At 47.5% G+C, this 25,319-nt stretch overlaps 1 protein-coding gene across 1 annotated transcript; it reads left to right on the plus strand.

Moving 5' to 3' along the window:
- Nucleotides 1–5,261: 5,261 nt before the first annotated feature.
- tbx6 (T-box transcription factor 6) lies at nt 5,262–10,600 on the plus strand. The gene is made up of 8 exons (XM_045209917.1): nt 5,262–5,331; nt 6,069–6,282; nt 6,795–7,062; nt 7,399–7,542; nt 7,801–7,871; nt 7,978–8,027; nt 8,269–8,581; nt 8,977–10,600. Exons 1-8 carry the CDS (start codon nt 5,262–5,264, stop codon nt 10,313–10,315), a joined length of 2,469 nt encoding a protein of 822 aa, XP_045065852.1. The 3' UTR covers nt 10,316–10,600.
- The last annotated feature ends 14,719 nt before the right edge of the window (nt 10,601–25,319 follow it).

A 25,319-nucleotide genomic window follows, 5' to 3' on the forward strand; every position in this document is an offset into this window, starting at 1 on the left:
TCCAGAATGCTGGGGACCTCAGACTGGGGTGACGGTTCACCTTCCAACAGGACAACAACCCTAAACACACAGCTAAGACAACGCAGGAGTGGCTTTGGGAAAAGTCTCTGAATGTCCTTGAGTGGCCCAGCCAGAGCCCGGACTTGAACCCGATCGAACATCTCTGGAGAGACCTGAAAATAGCTGTGCAGCGATGCTCCCTATCCAACCTGACAGAATTTGAGAGGATCTGCTCAGAAAAATGGGAGAAACTCCCCAAATACAGGTGTGACAAGCTTGTAGCATCATACCCAAGAAGAATCGAGGCTGTAATCGCTGCCAAAGGTGCTTCAACAAAGTACTGAGTAAAGGATCTGAATACTTACGTCAGTTTTTTGTTTGTAATACATTTGCAAAAATGTCTAAAAACCTGTTATGGGGTATTGTGTGTAGAGTGATGAGAATAAACAAACAATTTAATCCATTTTAGAATAAGGCTGTAACGTAACAAAATGTGGAGAAAGTCAAGGGGTCTGAATACTTTCCAAATGCACTGTATATAAATATATACACTATATATGAAAGTATGAAACATTTATGCACTCACTAACTGTAAGTCGCTCTGGATAAGAGTGTCTGCTAAATGACTAAAATGTCAAATGTAAATATAAACCAAAATATGTGGACACCCCTTCAAATTAGAGGATTTGGCTATTTCAGCCACACCCGTTGCTGACAGGTGTATAAAATCGAGAACACAGCCATGCAATCTCCATAGAATGGCTTTACTGAAGAGCTCAGTGACTTTCAACGTGGCACGGTCATGGGATGCCACCTTTCCAACAAGTCAGTTTGTCAAATTTCTGCCCTGCTAGAGCTGCCCCGGTCAACTGTAAGTGCTGTTATTGTGAAGTTGAAACGTGTACAAAGTGGTAAGCTACACAAGCTCACAGAACAGGACCACCAATTGCAGAAGTGCGTATGCGCGTAAAAATCATAAGTCCCGGTTGTAACACTCACTAAAGAGTTCCAAACTTCCTCTCGAAGCAATGTCAGCACAATAACTGTTCGTCGGGAGCTTCATAAAATGGGTTTCCATGGCCGAGCAGCCGCACACAAGCCTAAGATCACCATGCGCAATGCCAAGCGCTGGCTGTAGTGTTGTAAAGCTCGCCGCCATTGGACTCTGGAGCAGTGGAAACACGTTCTCTGGAGTGATGAATCACGCTTAACGACCTGGTAGTCCGACGGACGAAACTGGGTTTGGCGGATGCCAGGAGAACGCTACCTGCCCCAATGCATAGTGCCAACTGTAAAGTTTGGTGGAGGAGGAATAATGATCTGGGGCTGTTTTTCATGGTTTGGGCTAGGCCCCTTAGTTTCAGTGAAGGGAAATATTCACGCTACAACATACAATGGCATTCTAGACGATTCTGTGTTTCCAACTTTGTGGCAACAGTTCGGGGAATGCCCTTTCCTGCTTCAGCATGACAATGCCCCCTTGCAGAAAGCGAGGTCCATACAATAATGCTTTATGGAGATGTGGAAGAACTTGTCCTGACCTCAACCCCATCGAACACCTTTGAGATTATTTGGAACACAGAACAGGACTGCGAGCCAGATTTGGAACACAGACTGCGAGCCAGGCCTAATCGCCCAACATCAGTGCCCGACCTTAACTGATGCTCTTGTGGCTGAATGGAGGCAAGTCCATACAGCAATGTTCCAAACATCTAGTGGAAAGCATTCCCAGAAGAGTAGAGACCAACTCCATATTAATGCCCATGATTTTGGAATGAGATGTTCAACAAGCAGGTGTCCAAATACTGTTGTTGATGTAGTGCATGTATATATACAGTTGAAGTCGTAAGTTTACATACACTTACGTTGGAGTCATTAAAACATGTTTTTCAACCACTCCACACATTTTTTGTTAACAAAATATAGTTTTGACAAGTCGGTTAGGATACAGTTGAAGTCGGAAGTTTACATACACCTTAGCCAAATACATTTAAACTCAGTTTTTCACAATTCCTGACATTTAATCCTAGTAAAAATTCCCTGTCTTAGGTCAGTTAGGATCACCACTTTATTTTAAGAATGTGAAATGTCAGAATTATAGTAGAGAGAATGATTTATTTCAGCTTTTATTTCTTTCTTCACATTCCCAGTGGGTCAGAAGTTTACGTACACTCAATTAGTATTTGGTAGCATTGCCTTTAAATTGTTTAACTTGGGTCAAACATTTCGGGTAGCCTTCAACAAGCTTCCCACAATAAGTTGGGTGAATTTTGGCCCATTCCTCCTGACAGAGCTGGTGTAACTGAGTCAGGTTTGTAGGCCTCCTTGCTTGCGCACGCTTTTTCAGTTCTGCCCACACATTTTCTATAGGATTGAGGTCAGGGCTTTGTGATGGCCACTCCAATACCTTGACTTTGTTGTCCTTAAGCCATTTTGCCACAACTTTGGAAGTATGCTTGGGGTCATTGTCCATTTGGAAGACCCATTTGCAGTTGCAAACCATAGTCTGGCTTTTTTATGGCGGTTTTGGAGCAGTGGCTTCTTCCTTGCTGAGTGGCCTTTCAGGTTATGTCAATATAGGACTCGTTTTACTGTGGATATACTGTAGATACTTTTGTACCTGTTTCCTCCAGCATCTTCACAAGGTCCCTTTTCACACCAAAGCACGTTCATCTCTAGGAGACAGAACGTGTCTCCTTCCTGAGCAGTATGATGGCTGCGTGGTCCCATGGTTTTTATAATTGGGTACTATTGTTTCTACAGTTGAACGTGGTACCTTCAGGCATTTGGGAATTGCTCCCAAGGATGAACCAGACTTGTGGAGGTCTACAATATTTTCTGAGGTAAGCAAAGAGGCACTGAGTTTGAAGGTAGGCCTTGAAATACATCCACAGGTACAACTCCAATTGACTCAAATGATGTCAATTAGCCTATCAGAAGCTTCTAAATCCATGACATCATTTTCTGGAATTTTCCAAGCTGTTTAAAGGCACAATCAATTTAGTGTATGTAAACTTCTGACCCACTGGAATTGTGATACAGTGAATTATAAGCGAAATAATCTGTCTGTAAACAATTCTTGGAAAAATTACTTGTGTCATGCACAAAGTAGATGTCCTAACCGACTTGCCAAAACTATAGTTTGTTAACAAGAAATGTGTGGAGTGGTTGAAAAATGAGTTTTAATGACTCCAACCTAAGTGTATGTAAACTTCAGATTTCAACTGTATATATACAGTACCAGTCAAAGATTTCGACACACCAACTCATTCAAGGGTTTTTCTTTATTTTTACTATTTTCTACATTGTAGAATAATAGTGAAGACATCAAAACTATGCAATAACACATATGGAATCATGTAGTAACCAAAAAAGTGTTAAACAATCTAAATATATTTTATATTTGAGATTCTTCAAATAGGCACCCTTTGCCTTGATGACAGCTTTGCACACTCTTGGCATTCTCTCAACCAGCTTCACCTGGATGCTTTTCCAACAGTCTTGAAGGAGTTCCCACATATGCTGAGCACTTGTTGGCTGCTTCACTCTGACGTCCGACTCATCCCAATCCATTTCAATTTGGTTGAGGTCGGGGGATTGTGGAGGCCAGGTCAACTGATGCAGCACTCCATCACTCTCCTTCTTGGTAAAATAGCCCTTGCACAGCCTGGAGGTGTGTTGGGTCATTGTCCTGTTGAAAAACAAATGATAGTCCCACTAAGCCCAAACCAGATGGGATGGCGTATCACTGCAGAATGCTGTGGTAGCCATGCTGGTTAAGTGTGCCTTGAATTCTAAATAAATCACAGACAGTGTCACCAGCAAAGCACCCCCACACCATCACACCTCCTCCTCCATGCTTTACGGTGGGAAATACACAAAAATCTCAAATTTGGACTCCAGACCAAAGGACAAATTTCCACTGGTCCATTGCTCGTGTTTCTTGGCTCAAGCAGGTCTCTTATTATTATTGGTGTCCTTTAGTAGTGGTTTCTTTGCAGCAATTCAACCATGAAGGTCTGATTCACACAGTCCCCTCTGAACAGTTGATGTTGAGATGTGTCTGTGACTTGAACTCTGTGAAGCATTTATTGGGGCTGCAATTTCTGAGGATGGTAACTCTAATGAACTTTTATCCTCTGCAGCAGAGGTAACTCTGGGTCTTCCATTCCTGTGGCGGTCCTCATGAGAGCCAGTTTCATCATGGTGCTTGATGGTTTTTGCGACTACACTTGAAGAAATTTTAAAAGTTATTGAAATGTTCCGTATTGACTGACCTTCATGTCTTAAACTAATGATGGACTGTCATTTCTCTTTGCTTATTTGAGCTGTTCTTGCCATAATATGTACTTGGTCTTTTACCAAATAGGGCTATCTTCTGTATACCCCCATACCTTGTCACAACACAACTGATTGGCTCAAACGCATATCCCCCCCCCCCCCACCTTGTCACAACACAAACGCATTAAGAAGGAATGTGTTATTGCATAGTTTTGATGTCTTCACTATTATTCTACAATGTAGAAAATAGTAAAAATAAAGAAAAACCCTAGTATGAGTAGGTGTGTCCAAACATTTGACTCGTACTGCATATATATATTGCATTTTGGGTTTCTTGGTTTTTCAATTTCTATGGTTTGAGTGAAAGCACTTATGTTAACACAGTCTGTCACAAGATACTAATATTACAGTATTCATCTCATTCTAATTCATTGAATTACTAAAATGTTGAGGGAAGTTTCCTTGTGATTTTCACTCACTTCGAACTGGCCTTATTTCTCGATGTATCCCATGAGATGCTGCTCTGTGCTGTGTTTGTATTAGTCTGCTGTCTGTTTAGATAGCAGGTAGGGGAGAGAATGAGAACAGAGAGGGGGACTGCAGCCTGCAGGTTGGTCCTAGGGAGAGGTAAAAATAAGGGAGTGTGAAAACTGGCCATTTGGCCCAATGTGTGAAGCCTCACTCACCTATATAACACATAGGCCCAGAGCGAGAGTGCCATTTGAAGAAGAGAAAGAGAGGGACAAGACAGACAGAGTAAAGGAGAAAAGAAGAAGAAATAAAGGGATTTGGTGCGACCATAGCCAAAAAGAAAACTCAAAGAGAAAACTACACAGACAGGATCGAAACATCAAGGACAATTCGCACTGGAGAACACACTGATTGGCAGTAGATGGACAGAGAGAGGAAGAGATAAATAGAGTGAGTCTGAGCGAGGGAGAGAAAAAAGAGAGAAAGAGAGGTATAGCGTGAACGAAGAGATGCTGAGTGTGGAGATGTACCCCAGTTTGGCCCTCGGGCACCAGAGAATGGGAGACTGCTACTACAGAGGCGAGTGTGTGCATGCATGCGTGCGTCTGTCTGTTTGTCTGTGCCTGTGTCAATGTGTATTTGAGAGAAAGCATCAATGTGTATGCATGGGTATGCACAAATGACATGTGGTGCTTTACAATATATGGTAAATCCTTTGAAATACTGTCATAATTACCCAGTCCAATTCAGATAATGGTTAAAGTTGACCTTGTCATCATGTGTCATTCATTGCCATTGTTTCGTGATAAAATCAGCAAAAATTAATTAGTATGAATATTAGAGTATGAATATTATGTGGTAACGCTTATCTCAATGCCAAAATGGTCATTGATCAACACCAAATTCAGGATTGGAATGATTTATTTACTTAATGGGGTGTCATTTCATATGAGGATGCCACCAATGCTAAAAATTGAAATGTGGATGACCTGGCCCCTTATTAAAGGAAAACTCCACCCCAAAACTATATTTTGGTATTTGTTTCATTAGTCCATTGTTGATATAGTCCCAAAATATTTTGCATGTCAGCAATCACGTTTTCAAGACATATAACTTTCAAAATACAGAAATACATCCAGTATGATGCATTTTGCATCATATGATGCAAAATGCATCATACCAGTGGTATTTCTGTTTTTGGGTGGAATGTCCTTTAATTTAGAAATTAGGTTGCACAGCACTCCCATGCACCGTCTGTTACTTGAATCCTAACTGAAGCTAATTAATTATAATCATACCCCCTCCCCCACCACCAGAGAGGGAACCTCCTGCCCACATGCCCCTCTACCCCTCCTCCTGTGACATGGCTGCCCGTGCCATGCCCTCTCACCTGCTGGCCCCGCCCCCCGCCCCCAGCAAGCCAACCTGTAAAGTCCAGCAGGACAGCGTCAAGATGGAGCTGGAGAACGGTTCACTGTGGAAACAGTTCTGCTCCGTGGGCACAGAGATGATCATCACCAAGAAGGGCAGGTGAGTGCTGTGCTTTTCAATAAAGTTTGATTTATATGTACCTCCACTGCTAAAAGGTCAAAGGTTAATAAAGGAAATGAATTTACTGTGAAATGTCTTCTAATAGGTGTTAATGGTTGAAAATGCTTATGTTTATCCATCTTTCCCTCTTCTTCTTTCTCTCTCTCCCCCTTCTGTTTCTTTCTCTCCATCTCCCTCACTTTCCTTTCTTTCTTTATATCCCTCTCTATTTCTCTCTCTCCCCTTTCTCTCCTTCTCCCGCGCAACCTCTTTCTCTCCCTCTCTTTCCCTTTTCTTCTTTCTCTCTCTTTATCTTTTCCTCTCTTCCTATGTAATGTGTAAATTGTATCACATAATTCAGCCTAGCTGCCATTGACACGTTGTAATGTTTCTAAAATGGTGTAATGAAATTGTATAATAAAACCATTCTCTTTCCCTCTCTTTCTCCCCCTCCTTATTTCTCTGTCTCCCTCAATGTCTCTCTTTATCCACTCTCTCCTCCCTCCTCCAAGGCGGATGTTCCCCCAGCTGAGGGTCAAGCTGTCAGGCCTGAACCCGGGGCTGCGCTACATTCTGCTGCTGGATGTGGTGCCCGTGGACACCTCGCGCTACCGCTTCCAGGGTGACACCTGGCAGGTGGTGGGCGGCGCTGAGGCCCGCTTACCCGACCGGGTGTTTATCCATCCAGACTCGCCAGCCACGGGTGCCCACTGGCAGAGCAGGAGCATCTCCTTCCACCGCGCCAAGCTCACCAACAACACGCTGGACACACAGGGATATGTGAGTATAGTGGGAGAAAGAAAGTATGAAGGTGAGCGAGTGAGTGAGGGAGTGAGTGAGTGATGAGTGAGTGAGTGAGTGAGTGAGTGTGAGTGAGTGAGCGAGTGAATGAGTGAGTGAGTGAGTGAGTGAGTGAGTGGATGGGTGGGTGATTGTGTGTGTGTGTGTGTGTGTGTGTGTGTGTGAGTGTGTGTGTGTGGGGGGGGGGTTGATGTGTGTGTGTTTATGGGTGTGCATCTAGGCCTATCTATTTCTTAAAGACAACAATTACCCAACTTTCTATAATGACCATTATAATGACTTTCTTCCTCCCTATCTCTCTCTTCTTTCTCGTAGATCATCCTCCACTCCCTCCACCGCTACCAGCCACGGGTGCACGTGATCGAGGCCAGGGATGTGCTGAGGTGGGGAGGAGGGCAACACTCCTTCATCTTCCCAGAGACCCAGTTTCTCACCGTCACCGCCTACCAGAACAACAAAGTAAGGAGGACAGGAAAGGAAGGGTGAAGGGTGTGTGTGTATGTGTTTGTGTGTGTGTGTGTGTGTGTGTGTGTGTGTGTGTGTGTGTGTGAGAGAGAGAGAGAGAGAGAGAGAGAGAGAGAGAGTGACAGTATAAATGCATCAAATATAAAATGGTTAGAAGATAATAGTTTTTCAGATAATGTTTTCATACACTTCTACAATACAGTACTTTCTATTCTTCTTATAATGGTTACTGACTGTGTGTCTGATTGGCAGATCACTGAACTGAAGATCCAATCCAATCCCTTCGCTAAGGGCTTTAGAGAGGACGGCATGAATAGCAAAAGGTATAGCACACAGTCCCACATGCACACACACACATGCACACACACGCAAGCACACACACCAATTTTCCACATACACTCACCTATCTATATTTTTATTTTCTTCCAGACAGAGGGACGTGAGGCAAAAGCGGAAGCTAAATGAACCTCTAGATATTGGTGAGTTTAATGTGACTCAAATTTCTCTTCAATGTGTTAATTCCTCTTCCATCCTTCAATCACTCATTGCAATGGAGATACTTTTCTGACCATTTTCTGTGTCATCCTCAATGATTTTATTTATGCAAATGCTTTGTTTTGTGTTTTTAAAATGGTCAACTAAAAATCATATTTTCCTCCTTTTTCTGTCCCTCTATTCATCCCTCTATTTTCCATCTCCTTCCTCCATCCTCTCTCTCAGTGAGCTGTGACCCATGTGACTCCACTGAGCTCCTGTCCCAGTCCTCCTCTTCCTCCCCCTCAGACCTCCAGAGCCTGGCCCTGGCCTCTCTCCCCTCACTTCCCCCTCTCCCTGAGTCTGTGTGTGGGTATGGCTCCAACGAAACCCACTTCCAGGAGAGCCCTGTTCCAGAGCAGCAGCAGGCTCTAGACCTGGTGGGCCAAACCTTCATTGCCTCCCAGATGGCTGACATCACAGCTAACATCCCCGCCGATATTACCAATGGGCTGCAAGATGCATCGGGCAACAAGGTCACCGATGGAATGATGGACAGGTGAGTTTTGAATTCATAAACATTTAAGCTTACAATGGGTGCATGTTGATTGTCTAAAGTAGGGATCTGCGGCCAAGGTTGTCTCAACTCTTGCCTCCTCTGCTTCATCTGCACTGATTTGAAAATCCCGGCTATATAAAAGCAATGCAGAGATCAAGGATGCCTACCTGGACTTTGCTGGATTTCACCTGCCACATCCTTTAATGTCAGTGAGTGCAGATTGAGGAAAGGAGACAACGAGAGAAAGCCACGTTAGAGTAGTGAGATGTACCCCATCCATATATTTAAATAAATAACAAGTCATTGGTACAACACCTTTGGTCAGCTTTTATGTGTCAGTTACATTCACAGCAGGTTACAATAATGAGATGTTTTTTGTTTTTTTTACCTTGCAGGTCCATCACTATGAGTCTTTCCCCTTACAATGAGACATATCCAGCCACTCCTCTTGGTTCTTCCTCTTTCGCCCCTGCTCCTCATCCTCAGTCTTCGTCCTCCTACCGCTCAGATCCCTCCATCCCCCAACCCTCCCCCACCTCTATTAATTATCCATCCATGGTCACCAGTGACTATCCCTCTATTCTCTCCTCTTCTCCAACTCTCCCTTCCTCCACCACATCTCCCTTGCTTCAGCAAACTAGTTTCACCTACCCCACCTTATCTCTTTCCACTTCATCCTTCCCCAAGCCTCTCCTGTCCTCTACCTCCTTTCACTCCATCCCTCCATCTGACCCACAGCAAGGTCTGCTCAGTCCTCATACACCCACAAATACCTATTTTCCATCACTCCCTCCTCCCTGCTGTCAACCCATCCAGCAGAATGGGGTGACCACCCATTCCATGCTCACTCCCCCGAACCAGGCTCTACAAGCTGTCCCCATCTCCAACCAGACCCCCCCCCCTCTGTCGGTCTTTAACCCCACAGCGTACCCATACCCCAACCTACCTCTCTCCAACGTCAACCAAACCACCCCTCCGTCTCTCTTCAACCTCTCAAGTCAGCCAACTTCTCAATCACACCCCGTTCCCTCTCTCCCTTACTCTCTTTCTTCCCATTCCACACCTCTATCTTATGCCTTTCCCGCTCTCCCTTCATCCCTCTCTTCTTGCTCTCCTTCAGTTCAAAATTGGACTCTTCCGAATGGTTCCTCCGGCTCCGTCCACTCTGCTGTGTCTATTCCCAACCCAACTCAGATCCATGCTCCCTCTCTCGCGCCGTCCTTTCTTCCTTCCTCCTTCACTCACCCCCCATCCTCCCTTCCTAATCCAGTTTACCAACCCTCTTCCTGTTCCGCCATTCCCTCTGCGTCCGTCCCCTCATTCCAGCCTTCTGCCTCCTCTCATATCCCCCCCTTTTCCCTGACCAACCACTCCCTCCCTCCAACGACGTGTCCCCAGAACCAGACCACCACGCCCTCCTCCTACCCCCCGATAGCGCCCACCGAGATTGGCTCCTTCTCCCAGTTCAACCCTGGCGCACCCTATCTGCCAGAAATGGTACTTCACCACCCCTCACTCCTGCCTCCACTGGATCCCTCTCTTTCATCCTGTCTCTCCTCCTCCTCCACACCCCCTGCCCTCTATCCCCCCTTCTCTTCCTATCCTCTGCACCTGTGTCAGGACCCCCGCTCGTCCTTCCCCATACCTCTCAGGCACATGTACAGGCAGCACCAGCATGGCCACACCCACCCTCAGGGGTCCTACATGGATATGAGTGGGAGGGCTGTATTCTGAGGTAAAGGAGATAGAAGGTAATGGTCGAGTTCCAGCCCAACTAGATGTGCAGGCGTTCCATTGCGTTCCATTGTGTGCCAAGTCATCGACTGTGCAGTTGGCCATCAGATTGCTATATCATATGATGTGGTTAGCTGATATGTTAAATACCTATCCAGGCATTGTAAGATCTGGAATGTGTCTGCAATGTTGTCGGGCAGGAACTCAACCGTTGTCATTGGAAAATGTAATGGCCGTGTTCGAGAGCATCAAAATCGTGTTGTATCATGGGTAAATTTTGACTGACTGACTGATCTACAAATAATATCGAGTAGTTATTTATGATGCAAGGTGATTTGTAGCTCAGTCAGTCTCGACTCACCTTTAAAGTCGACTGCAATGTCGAATGCCCCCATGTTTTAATTTATGAAGATGACATGCATCAGAAAATGGCGTACTATGGAGAGAAAGAGAATGAATCAACAGAGAAGAGCTACAGTGGTCAAAACAGTTCACTGGAAATGTGGCCTTTTGCTAAACTGTTTTGTGATAGCAAGTGTATTCATGATAAATAAATACAAATGTATAGATTTTATAGCGCTTTTAGGGAACCAATGTGTAGTATTAGTTAAAGTTGTTGGAAAATAATTAGATTTTTTTTTTTTACTTTGGCCGTGCGAAAAGCTTGTGTTGGCCTACTGTGCATCAAACTATGGTGACGTTTGTGTGTGTGATTTTCAAGTTCCATGTTTTGTTTTGTTTTTTATAACCAAAATAATTGTTGAATTGGACTAAAGCTTGTACATTTTTCAAATCCATTCCAGTATTAAAATAATAAAGTGTTTTCTTGACTATGTTTTTGTGAATCGATTACAGTAAAATTATTTGTAATTTTGTATTTATTTAACCTTTATTTTAACAGGGAAGACATATTGAGACCTACAGTACCAGTCAAAAGTTTGGACACACCTACTCATTCAAGGGTTTTTCTTTATTTTTTAAACTATTTTCTACATTGTATAATAATAGTGAAGACATCAACACTATGAAATAACACATATGGAATCATGTAGTAACCCAAAAAGTGTTAAACAAATCAAAATATATTTTATATTTGAGATTCTTCAAAGTAGCCACCCTTTGCCTTGATGACAGCTTTGCACACTCTTGGCATTCTAATAAAACTTTAAAAAATATAAAGTCCAAAATGTGAGTTCTTATGCCTAATATTGAATAATTTCAATGTTTGAACATAGACATGTTGGATAGGCTAGGCTGTTATCCAAACTGTTTGTAAAGCAGTCGCGCTGCACAAATTAACCAATGGCTGAATGCCACATCATCTACAGTGCACTCAGGAATCAGATTGCAATATCAAATTAATGCGGCTACTGACATGTTGAACACATCCAGACATTGAGAGATTTGGCGTGTAACTGCTTTGCAGACAGCCTGGAAGCAGCAAAATGATGTCATTTAAATACAAGTTGCTCTACTGTTGAGTGGTGCTGAAAGGATGCATACTGCCACCTGGAGTGTGCTGTCTAAACAGGCATAAAGCCAAGATTGGTGATTTGCTGCCACCTGCAGTAATGGAATGTGTGCTCAGAATTATAATTCATTGGTTGATCCCTTCTCCTGACCTGGTGGAATTCTGTAATCCTTCCTTAATCCTTAAGAGTCTATTGACGCATCCGTGTGTCAATCTAAGTAACATAATAATCAATCAAATGTATTTATAAAGCCCTTTTTACATCAGCAGATGTCACAATGTGCTTATACAGACACTCAACCTAAAACCCCAAAGAGCAAGCAATGCAGATGTAGAAGCATCAAGTTCCGTCAGTTTAAGCTAGAGATATCAGGTTTTTTGCATGGGCTGCGTCTCAATCTACCGCATCCGCCAGGTGGCTGAGCTACAGCGGTGTTTGTCAGACCATGAGATATACCGAAAATTGGTATTCATGATGGTGTTCTCTGTTTTTCTCTACGACCCCCACAAGTGTCACCGGACTCATCTGAAGGTAACCCATACAAACCAATGGAAGTATGGAGGTAGTTTTGTGACAATACAAATAAGGGGTTAAATATGTGTCCAAAAAAAACTAAAATATTTTCTGAGCTTTCTTATATCTCCTAGATGTAAGACTTTTTTTTGCCATATATGAATGTATTATTCAATGCGTTTCTATGGGCTATAGTAGTAAAGGCCAAATTCAATATTTTATCAAATAATATTTTTTTTAATATCTAAAGGGGTCATTAAATTGATGATTGATTGAAGTGATGGATCTATGTGGAACCATAATGACTCAAATAACACTTTTAGCCCTTCAATCAGGGCCCTAGCTACATAGGAGGACGCCTAGGTCCAGACCTCTGTAATTACTTGAAATATAAAAAAATATACATATACACTACCAGTCAAAAGTTTTAGAACACTTACTCATTCCAGGGTTTTTATTTATTTTTACTATTTTCTACATCGTAGAATAATAGTGAAGACATCAAAACTATGAAATAACACATATGGAATCATGTAGTAACCAAAAAAGTGTTAAACAAATCAAAATATATTTGAGATTTGAGATTCTTCAAAGTAGCCACCCTTTGCCTTGATGATAGCTTGCACACTATTGGCAGTCTCTCAACCACCCTTTGCCTTAATGCATCTGAGCCAATCAGTTGTGTTGTGACAAGTTAGGAGGGGTATACAGAAGATAGACATGAAGATAAGACATGAAGGTCAGTCAATATGGAACATTTCGAGAACTTTGAAAGTTTCTTCAAGTGCAGTGGCAAAAAACATTAAGCGCTATGATGAAACTGGCTCTCATGAGGACCGCCACAGGAATGGAAGACCCAGAGTTACCTCTGCTGCAGAGGATAAGTTCATTAGAGTTACCAGCCTCAGAAATTGCAGCCCCAATAAATGCTTTACAGAGTTCAAGAAAAAGACACATCTCCACATCAACTGTTCAGAAGAGACTGTGTGAATCAGGCCTTCATGGTCAAATTGCTGCAAAGAAACCACTACTAAAGGACACCAATAATAAGAAGAGACTTGCTTGGGCCAAGAAACACGAGCAATGGACATCAGACCGTTGGAAATATGTCCTTTGGTCTGGAGTCCAAATTAGAGATTTTTGGTTCCAACTGCCGTGTCTTTGTGAGACGCATTGCGGGTGAACGGATGATCTCTGCATGTGTATTTCCCACCGTGAAGCATGGAGGAGGAGGTGTTATGGTGTGGGGGTGCTTTGCTGGTGACACTGTCTGTGATTTATTTAGAATTCAAGGCACACTTAACCAGCATGGCTACCACAGCATTCTGCAGCGATACACCATCCCATCTGGTTTGGGGTTAGTGGGACTATCATTTGTTTTTCAACAGGACAATGAGCCAACATACCTCCAGGCTGTGTAAGGGCTATTTTACCAAGAAGGAGAGATATGGAGTGCTGCATCAGATGACCTGGCCTCCACAATCCTCCGACCTCAACCAAATTGAGATGGTTTGGAATGAGTCGGACCACAGAGTGAAGGAAAAGCAGCCAACAAGTACTCAGCATATGTGGGAACTCCTTCAAGACTGTTGGAAAAGCATTCCAGGTGAGCTGGTTGAGAGAATGCCAATAGTGTGCAAGCTTTCATCAAGGCAAAGGGTGGCTCCTTTGAAGAATCTCAAATATAAAATATATTTTGATTTGTTTAACAGTTTTTTGGTTACTACATTTACATTTTACATTTTAGCAGACGCTCTTATCCAGAGCGACTTACAGTTAGTGAGTGCATACATTATTATTATTTTTTGTTTTATTATTTTTTATTTTTTCATACCCCCCATGGGAATCGAACCTACAACCCTGTCATTGCAAACGCCATGCTCTACCAACTGAGCTACATCCCTGCCAGCCATTCCCTCCCCTACCCTGGACGACGCTGGGCCAATTGTGCACCGCCCCATGGGTCTCCCGGTCGCGGCCGGCTACGACAGAGCCTGGATTCAAACCAGGATCTCTAGTGGCACAGCTAGCACTGCAATGCAGTGCCTTAGACCACTGCACCACTCGGCATCATTTCATAGTTTTGATGTCTTCACTATTATTCTACAATGTTAAAAAAAATAGTAAAAGTAATGAAAAACCCTGGAATGAGTAGGTGTGTCCAAACTTTTGACTGGTACTGTAGATGTGGACATTCGCCAGGCTCTTGAGAGGGAACCCGCACCTGCTACCTGTCCTCCAGTGCGCACCTATGTTCCCACGGGGATAAGGGATCGGCTGTTGACCAGGGCGCACACATCTCTTGTCGCTGGACACCCGCACTATTCAATCTATCTCCGGAAAGTACTGGTGGCCCACCTTGGCGCAGGAAGTTGCTCGCTATGTCAACTCCTGCTCCGTATGTGCCCAAACTAAATCTCTCAAGCACGCTCCAGCAGGGAAACTCCTTCCCCTTTCCATGCCTCAGCAGCCTTGGTCTCATCTGTCAATTGATTTTGTCACTGATCTCACCTCTTCTGAGGGTTTCACTACTATTTATCACGACTCAGGATATGACCCAGATGCAGACACAGGAGGCAGATCTCAGAATATTTTATATAACAAAGGGGCAGGCAAAAAGCAGGTTGAGGGCAGGCAGAGGTTTGTAACCAGGTCAGAGTCAAGCAGGCAGGCTCAGGGTCAGGACAGGCAGAAAGGTCAGAACCGGGAAGAGAAGAAAACGAAAACTTGAGAACAGGAGAATCGGGAAACATGCTGGTAAGACCTGACAAAACAAGACAAAATGGCAACAGACAAACAGAAAATGAAGGTATAAATACACAGAGGATAATGGGGAAAAATGGGAGACACCGGGTGGGGGGTGGAGACAAGCACAAGATAGGTGAAACACATCAGGGTACTGCCCTTTAGGGGAGCAACCTGGCGTCCTACCCGGGCTCTTACAGTGAGGGAAAAAAGTATTTGATCCCCTGCTGATTTTATACGTTTGCCCACTGACAAAGAAATTATCAGTCTATAATTTTAATGGTAGGTTTATTTGAACAGTGAGAGACAGAATAACAACAAACAAATCCAGAAAAACGCATGTCAAAAATGTTATAAATGAGGGAAATAAGTATTTGACCCCCTCTCAATCAGAAAGATTTCTGGCTCCCAGGTGTCTTTTATACAGGTAACGAGCTGAGATTAGGAGCTAATCTCAGCTTGTTACCTGTATAAAAGACACCTGTCCACAGAAGCAATCAATCAATCAGATTCCAAACTCTCCACCATGGCCAAGACCAAAGAGCTCTCCAAGGATGTCAGGGACAAGATTGTAGACCTACACAAGGCTGGAATGGGCTACAAGACCAAGGTGACAACAGTTGGTGCGATTATTCGCAAATGGAAGAAACACAAAATAACTGTCAATCTCCCTCGGCCTGGGGCTCCATGCAAGATTTCATCTCGTGGAGTTGCAATGATCATGAGAACGGTGAGGAATCAGCCCAGAACTACACGGGAGGATCTTGTCAATGATCTCAAGGCAGCTGGGATCATAGTCACCAAGAAAACAATTGGTAACACACTACGCCGTGAAGGACTGAAATCCTGCAGCGCCCGCAAGGTCACCCTGCTCAAGAAAGCACATATACAGGCCCGTCTGAAGTTTGCCAATGAACATCTGAATGATTCAGAGGAGAACTGGGTGAAAGTGTTGTGGTCAGATGAGACCAAAATCGAGCTCTTTGGCATCAACTCAACTCGCCGTGTTTGGAGGAGGAGGAATGCTGCCTATGACCCCAAGAACACCATCCCCACCGTCAAACATGGAGGTGGAAACATTATGCTTTGGGGGTGTTTTTCTGCTAAAGGGACAGGACAACTTCACCGCATCAAAGGGACGATGGACGGGGCCATGTTCCGTCAAATCTTGGGTGAGAACCTCCTTCCCTCAGCCAGGGCATTGAAAATTGGTCATGGATGGGTATTCCAGCATGACAATGACCCAAAACACATGGCCAAGGCAACAAAGGAGTGGCTCAAGAATAAGCAGGTCTGGATTGAATAATTAAGGTCTGGAGTGGCCTAGCCAGTCTCCAGACCTTAATCCCATAGAAAATCTGTGGAGGGAGCTGAAGGTTCGAGTTGCCAAACGTCAGCCTCGAAACCTTAATGACTTGGAGAAGATCTGCAAAGAGGAGTGGGACAAAATCCCTCCTGAGATGTGTGCAAACCTGGTGGCCAACTACAAGAAACGTCTGACCTCTGTGATTGCCAACAAGGGTTTTGCTACCAAGTACTAAGTCATGTTTTGCAGAGTGGTCAAATACTTATTTCCCTCATTAAAATGCAAATTAATTTATAACATTTTTGACATGTGTTTTTTTCTGGATTTTTTTGTTGTTATTCTGTCTCTCACTGTTCAAATAAACCTACCATTAAAATTATAGACTGATCATTTCTTTGTCAGTGGGCAAACGTACAAAATCAGCAGGGGATCAAATACTTTTTTCCCTCACTGTACCTGGTTGACCGGGGTGCTGGCGGCAGAACTCTCCTCTCACCGTGTACGCCGGATGGCCGTTGATGAGACCGGGGCGAGGGGTGGGCCTGGAAACAGGAGACAAACGGCTGTGAGATAGACATTTAATCCTAAACACATGAAAAGTGGGATGTATACGGAGGGTGCAGGGCAACAGAAGACAAACAGCAGTGGGCTAAGGATTTTAGAGATGGGGAAAGGGCCGATAAATTGGGGGGAATGTTTGCGGGGTCCACCCGGAGAGGCAGATCCCGAGTGGAAAGCCATACCCTCTGCCCGAGACGATAGCGGGTAGCAGGGGTCCGGTGGCAGTCCGCCTGTTGCCGATACCTGGAGGTGGTTTTGAGAAGAGCGGACTGGGCTGTCTTCCAGATATGGCGACAGCGGCGGATGAACATCTGGGCAGAGAGTATGCTGACTTTTTCCTCTTGCTCGGGGAAGAGCGGGGGTTGATATCCCAAGGAACACTCGAAGGGCGAGAGACGAGTGGCCGAGCAGGGAAGGGTGTTTGTGGGCGTATTCCACCCACATGAGTTGCTGGCTCCTGGTTGTGGGGTTGGCGGAGACAAGGCAACAAAGGGCCGTCTCCAGGTCATGATTGGTTCGCTCCGACTGGCCATTAGACTGGGGATGAAAACCGGAGGACAGGCTGGCCCACGAGCCAATGAGTGCAAAATTCCTTCCAGAACTGGGATGAGAACTGAGGACTGCAATCGGAGACCATGTCGACCAGAAGTACATGGATCCGTAAGACGTGCTGCACCATGAGTTGGGCTGTCTCCTTGGCAGAGGGTAACTTGGGAAGGGGAATGAAATAGGCGGCTTTGGAAAACCTATCCACCACCGTAAGGATAGCGGTGTTGCCATCTGACGGAGAGAGACCAGTGACGAAGTCCAGGAATATATGAGACCAGTGGCGGTGAGGAACAGGGAGTTGTTGAAGGAGGCCAGCCGGTCTTTTTCTGTGCACACAGTGCAGAAGGCGATGAATGCGGATACGTCAGGAACCATGGTGGGCAACCAAAAACATTGTCGGATAAAAGCCAGGGTCCGACGGGAACCAGGATGGCAGGTCAGTCTAGAGGAATGTGCCCATTTCAGGACCGGGGAACGGGCAGAGTCCGGGACAAACATCCGGCTGGGAACACTGCGCCTTACAGACCAGGCTCTCTATACCCCAGATGACTCCAGCCACTAGACAAGAGGTAGGGAGGATGGTCTCGGGGTCAGACAGTGTAGCAACGGGGCTATACAGGAGATAGTAAAATTTAACAGAGTGAATAACAGGGCCCATCGAGCCTGCCTTGAGTTGAGGCGCTTAGCAGTGCGGAGATATTCCAGGTTCTTATGGTCAGTCCACACTAAGAATGGATGTTCCACCCCTCTAACCAGTGCCTCCACTCCTCCAACACCATCTTCACCATGAATAGTTCTCGATTTCCCACGTCACCTCTAAGCGGGGTTAAGACGATGGGAAAGGAAAGCGCAGGGATGCAGCTTTTGGTCCTGGGCAGAAAGCTGGGACAGGACGGCCCCCACTCCGATGTCCGAGGCGTCGATCTCCACCACGAACTGACGGGACAGGTCCGGATGGATTAAGATGGGAGCTGTAGCGAATCGTTGCATGAGGTCCGGGAACGTCCGGTCAGCTGCTGGAGACCACGTGAACAGAACCTTGGGAGAGGTGAGTACTGAGAGGGGAAAAGCCAGGGTGCTGTAACCCCGGATGAAACGGCGGTAGAAATGAGCAAACCCCAGGAAACATTGCAGCTGCACTCTAGATGTGGATTGAGGCCAATCCACCACCACTCTCATCTTGTCAGAATCCATCTAAACATTTCCTGCAGCCATGAATTATCCCAGGAAGGAGACACATTTCTCCACTTTAACAAAAAGCTGGTTCTCCAGGAGATGCTGAAGGACCTGTCGGACGTGGAGGTCGATGCACTTGAGCTGAACGGGAAGGTAGACAAACACAAACCGGTTCAACATGTCGCGGAGCACATGCGGGGGCGTTGGTCAGTCCGAATGGCATAACGAGGTACTCATAGTGCCCGCTAACCGTGTTAAAGGATGTCTTCCATTCGTCTCCTTCCCGTATCCAAACCAGATGGTAGGCGTTCCGAAGGTCCAATTTCGAGAAGATCGTCACCCCCTGGAGAGGTTTGAAAGCCAAGGAGATGAGCGGTAGAGAATAACGTTTTTAAAACCGTGATGTCATTCAGGCCCCGATAGTCGATACACGGGCGCAGGGTTTTGTCCTTCTTCTCCACAAAGAAGAACCCAGCGCCAGCGGGGGAGGCATATGGGCGAATACTCCCTGCAGCAAGAGAGTCCTCAATGTACCTTTCCATAGTCTTGGTCTCCGGACCCGACAGGGAATAAAGCCGCCCCCGAGGCGGTGTAGTTCCTGGGAGAAGGTCGATAGCGCAGTCGTAGGGTTGATGCGGAGGGAGAGAAGTAGCGTGGGCCTTGTTGAAAACCTCCCGGAGGTCCTGGTACTCCGTGGGAATGGCGGAGAGATCCGAGGCTTCTCCCAAGCCCACAGGAAGATGTCTCGGGGCAGATTGCGCCGACTTCAGACAATGCGCGTGGCAGAACGGGCTCCAACCCAGGATGGAACCAGTAGCCCAGTCGATCAGGGGATAGTGCCTCTGAAGCCATGAAAACCCCAAAACCACAGGTACATGAGGAGATTCAATGAGCAGGAACTGTATCGACTCAATGTGATTACCTGACACTCGCAGGTTAATAGGAACCGTATTGTGGGTGATCCAGCGCTCTGACGTCCATGGGAATGGAGAGGGTTTGTGTGGAGATTCCCAGCTCTGACACCAGTGTAGCGTCCATAAAGCTCTCGTCGGCCCCAGAGTCAATGAGCACCCGGAGAGATTTGGACTGGTCACCCCACAACAGGGTGGCATGGAGAGGGGTATGATTCATAGAGGATTGGAAACTCCCCGTACGGCTCACCAGCGTACTTGTACCTACTGATGAGCCTGGTCTTTTAATGGACAGGTAGATATGTAATGTCCTGTAGTGTGACGAGTACTGATATATACAAAGAGGCAGGACGCAGACGCAGGAATTAACAAGGTCAAGGTTTACTTAATAATGAGAAAGAGAATAACAAAGAGAGAGTAAATGTCACGACGCTTAACAATCACACACAACACACTACTGAACAGTCCAGGGCTAAATAGGGGTGGTGATGAGATGATGAGGTGCAGGTGCGCTGGAGGTGATTAGGGTGCGTTGGGTTTCTATTCCTGTGTTGCCGAGGTGGTGCGCTCAGACCGGTGGCCCAGTAGACCGGTGAATCAGAGCGCCGGAGGGGAGCAACAGGAGGAGATGTGACAGTACCCATCCCCGGACTCGCGGCTCCAGCCGAAGGACGTCGCTGGCCAGGAGGATGACCCCAAGGATGAGGAGAATGCCGGTCAGGGCGGCGACAGTGGAAGTCCTGAATTAGGATGGGGTCCAGAACGTCCCCAGCCGGAACCCAGCTCCTCTCCTCAGGACCATACCTCTCCCAGTCCACCAGGTAATGGAGCCGTCCCCCACGGAACCTGGAGTCCAGCAGGTCCCTCACCGCATACGCCGGACTCCCGTCAATGTCCAGGGGCAGAGGGGGCGTACCCCGGGGGACGGCATCCGCCAAAGGACCAGGAACCACCGGCCTGAGGATAGACACATGAAAAGTGGGTGAGACACGGAAGTGAGGGGGAAGGAGCAGCCGGGATGATACCTCATTTATCCGCCGGAGGACCTTAAACGGCCCCACAAACCGGGGGCTCAGTTTCTTGCAGGGCAGGCGGAGAGGGAGATTTTTTGTGGACAGCCAGACACGATCACCAGGCTGGAATACGGGGGCCTCACTGCGGTGGCGGTCGGCTTGGTCCTTCTGCCGACTAATGGCCCTCTGGAGATGGATATGGGTGGCGTCCCAGACCTGTCCGGCCCTGTAGAACCACTCGTCGACAGCGGGCGCATCGGTCTGGCTGGGTGTCTAAGGGGTCAGGACCGGCTGGTACCCCAGGACGCACTGGAAGGGAGTGAGCCCCGTGGAGGAGTGAACGAGGGAGTTCTGGGCATATTCTGCCCAGGGAAGAAACCTCGCCCACTCACCCTGCCAGTCCTGACAGTGGCAATGAAGAAACCTCCCCAGCTCCAGGTTCATGCGCTCCACCTGCCCATTCGACTGAGGCCTATACCTGGAAGTGAGGCTGGCCGTGACCCCAATCTTCTCCAGGAAAGCCTTCCACACTCGGAAGGTGAATTGGGGGCAACGGTCCGAGACGATGTCCTCCGGAAGTCCATAATGCCGGAAGCCCTGTTGGAACAGGACCTCAGCGACCTGGAGAGCAGAAGGAAGACCAGTTAGTGGCAAAAAAACAGCATGATTTGAAGAACCAATCTACGACCACCATGACTGTGGTGAAGCCGTCAGAACATGGTAGGTCGGTGACAAAGTCTATGGACAGCTGTGACCAAGGTCACTGTGGCACTGAGAGAGGAACTAGTTTGCCTGCCGGGGCGTTCCGAGGTGTCTTCGTTTGTGCACATACGGAACAGGAGTTGACATAGCGGGAGACATCAGAATCCAAGGTGAGCCACCAGTATTTTTGTGCTAGAGAATGCAGGATGCGCGTAAGACCAGAGTGCCCTGCCGTAAGGGTGGTGTGCCCAAGATTAACAGGTGGTCACGGACACTGGTGGGTACATACACGTGCCCCGGAGCGGCGTTGGCAGGCGCTGGGTCCTCCTGAGCCACCAGGCAGATGTCTTCGTCCACATACCAAACGACAGGTGCAACGATGAGATACGAGGGCAGGATAGGACCCCCCAGATCCTTCCTTTCTCTGGTATGGTGCATCCTGGAGAGTACGTCGGCTTTCACATTCTGCGATCCTGGGCGGTAGGACAGAATGAACTGAAAGCGAGTGAGAAATTGGGCCCACCTGGATTGATGAGAGTTCATCTGTTTCGCTGCCCGTATGTGCTCCAAATTCCAGTGGTCAGTAAGAATCCGGAATGGATGGACTGCGCCCTCCAGCCAGTGTCTCCATCCCTCCAGAGCGAGGACCACCACCAACAGCTCCCTGTCTCCAACTCCATAGTTCCTCTCTGCGAGGGTAAGCTTTTTAGAGAAAAAGGCATACAGGGATACATTTTCTCTGGCTTACCGGGCTGCTGGGTGAGGACCCCACCCACACCCTCCTCCGATGCGTCCACCTCCAGGGTAAAAGGACGAGATGGATCTGGGTGTTTAGGATGGGCGCTGTGGTGAACCTCTCCTTCAGTCTCTTGAAGGCAGCGTCAGCCTCAGGGTTCCAGGCCAGTTTCTGAGGCCTTAAGGAGAGAGTTGAGCGGGGCGGCTATGGAGCTGAAGGACCTGATGAAACGCCGGTGAAATTGGCGAAGCCCAGGAAGCTCTGTAGGCCCTTGATGGTGGTGGGGACTGGCCATGACCTGATGGCATCCGTCTTGACTCTTTGCATGAACATCCCCTGAGGACTGATCCTGTATCCCAGGAAGGAGATGGCTTGTTGGTGGAATTCTATATCATCGATGTACACCACCACCTGTCTACTCAGCATGTCTCGGAACACATCATTGACGAAGGACTGGAACACAGAAGGTGCGTTGGCGAGGCCATAGGGCATGACGCAGTATTCATAGTGGCCTGAGGTAGTGCTGAATGCCGTCTTCCACTCGTCTCCTTCCCGGATTCGGATCAGGTTGTAGGCACTCCTCTGGTCCAACTTGGTAAAGTACCGGGCCCCTCGTAGCTGCTCGATGGCTGACGGAACCAGAGGGAGGGGGTACCGGTACTTGGTGGTGACTGCGTTCAGCCTCCTGTAGTCAATGCATGGTCTCAGTTCTCCGTCATTTTGGCCACGAAGAAGAAGCTGGCGGAGGCAGGAGAGGTAGAGCGTCTGATGAACCCCTGTTTCAGGGTCTCCACCACATGGAAAGGGGGTAAATGCGACTCTTCGGGGGGTGTTGTCCCTCCAGCAGGTCAATGGCACAGTCCCAGGGCCTGTGAGGAGGGAGACACGTTGCCTTTGATGAAGAGAAGACTCACGTGGAATGTTGGGCTGGAGGGCGGACTCCGGACTCTCCACTGACGTGGAACAACAAACCACCGGCAGGCAGGTCTTCCGGTATGAGGTGGTCCAGGCTGTAATCCTCTCGGTGATCCAATTGATGGTGGGGTTGTGTAGTCTGAGCCAGGGCAATCCCAAGACGATCCGGTGAAGGGGTGATGTGAAGATGTGGAAGGACAGCTCCTTGTGGTGCTCCAGTAGTGTTGAAATGGTGATGGTGATGGGGAGAGTGATGTGCGTAATGATGCCTTATTTACATTTACATTTGACATTTTAGTCATTTAGCAGACATTCTTATCCAGAGTGAGTGCATACATTTGTCATACTTATCCAAGGGGTTTATTGTGCAGTGAGGTGATGTGTAGCGGAGATGGCAGTGGCACGGTGGGCAACCCCCATTCAGAGACCAGCTCCCTATCTATAAGGTTCCCCGCTGATCTGGAATCTATCATTGCAGTAGAAATGGACGAGAAGGAATAACCAGTCACCATTATGGGAACTAAAAACAATGGTTTTGTGATAGGAGATGACGTAACAATCACGGAGCGGCGACGGGAGTCATCCCGCCTAGATAGGGAGCCGCCAGGAGATCTGTGGTCCGTGGTGTTGTAGGGAGTGCTGCCCACCTCCATGGGTGAGGACTCGGAAGCAGGGCGGCTTCCATAGCTCAGATGGGGTGAGCGTCGAGGCTCCGGGAGGTGTTGGGAACGCCGTCTCTCTCTCAACATGTCATCAAGACGGATGGACGTGATGATGAGGGTATCAAGGTCCATCTCGTCGTCCCGACATGCGAGTTCCGTCTTAATGTCCTCCTGTAAGACTCTCCTGAAGGCCGTGAACAAAGCATGCTCATTCCAGCCGAAAGACACTGCCACCGTGCGAAAGCTCAGAGCGTACTAAGACGCGGGCCCCTCTCTCTGTTGTAGATGGAGGAGACGCTCACCTCCATCCTTTCCCTCCGTGGGATGATCAAACACCGCCCTGAACCGAGCGAGGAAGGTGGAGTAAGGAAGCGCCACTGCCTCCTCTCTTTCCCAGACTGCCGTGGCCCAATCAGGCGCCTATCCTTTAAGTAGCGAAATCACCAGTGCTATCCTGGCTTGGTCAGATGTATATGCCCCAGGCTGACGTGCCAGATAAAGTGAAACCTGTAGCAGGAAGCCGCTACATTTAGTAGTTTTACAGTCATAGCGCTCCGGTAGGGCGAGGGTTCCCTCAGAAGTGGGTGATAGCACGGGAACAGGTGGATTGGATGCACTCGCCGCTCCCTGAGGTGGAACCGGAGCGCTGGGCAGATTATGCAGAGTTTGGAGCACTACCTGCATGGAGGTGTTCAACTGGGCAAGCTGCTGCTGGTGCTGGTTGAGGCACTGGGAAACTCCTGCTGCAGAGGAGGTAAGAAGGGTTCTCGGGAAGCCAGGGTAGGCTGGGGAGAAGAGCCGCTTGTAGCAGGGTTACTGAGAGTCTGGGGGGTTACCGTAGTGGCTTGCTGCCTAGTAGATAATCCACGGAATTGCTCCAGCAATGCATTGAAAGCGTGATCCTGGGTCTGGAGTCCTTTCATAAGGTTTTGAAGTAGCTCCTTGTGTCTTCCGATGGTGGCTCCTTAGGAGGAGACAGCATTGCGAAGCGGGTCCGAGTCTGCTGGGTCAGTCATGGCCAGCTCGTACTATCACGACTCAAGACACGACCCAGATGCAGACACAGGAGGCGGATAGTTCGATTATCTGAATATTTAATATAACAAAGGGGCAGGCAAAAGGCAGGTTGAGGGCAGGCAGAGGTTCGTAAACCAGGTCAGAGTCAGGCAGGTACAAGACGGCAGGCAGGCTCAGGGTCAGGAGAGGCAAAAAGGTCAGAACCGGGAAGACTAGAAAACAAAACTTGAGAAAAGGAGAAATGGGAAACACGCTGGTAAGACCTCACAAAACAAGACGAACTGGCAACAGTTTTACCTGGGGTATCAGCCAGCCCTGTCTCTGTGAACCCTGAGCCAAACCGAAGCTCCTGAGGTGGACGAGTGGTTCAGGTGGACAAGTGGTTCACTGCCACCGCAGTGAGGCTCCTGTGTTCCATCCTGGTGATCGCGTCTGGCTCTCCACCGGGAACCTCCCGCTCCACCTGCCCTGTAGGAAGCTGAGCCCCCAGTTTGTGGGCCCTTCAAGGTCCTCCGGAGGGTCAACAAGGTAACCTATAGATTACAATAACACACTAACTACGGAATCTCACCCTTTTTCATGTTTCCCTCCTCAGGCAGTTGGTTCCTGGTCCCCTGGATGGTGCCGTCTCCCACGACACCTCTCCACCTCACCTTGACATTGATGTGAGCCCCGCCTATGCCGTCAGGTCCCTCCTGAACTTCCGACGTCTTGGGGGTTGGCTCC

This window comes from Coregonus clupeaformis, chromosome 31, assembly GCF_020615455.1.
Source record: "Coregonus clupeaformis isolate EN_2021a chromosome 31, ASM2061545v1, whole genome shotgun sequence".
Lineage (NCBI taxonomy): Eukaryota > Metazoa > Chordata > Actinopteri > Salmoniformes > Salmonidae > Coregonus > Coregonus clupeaformis.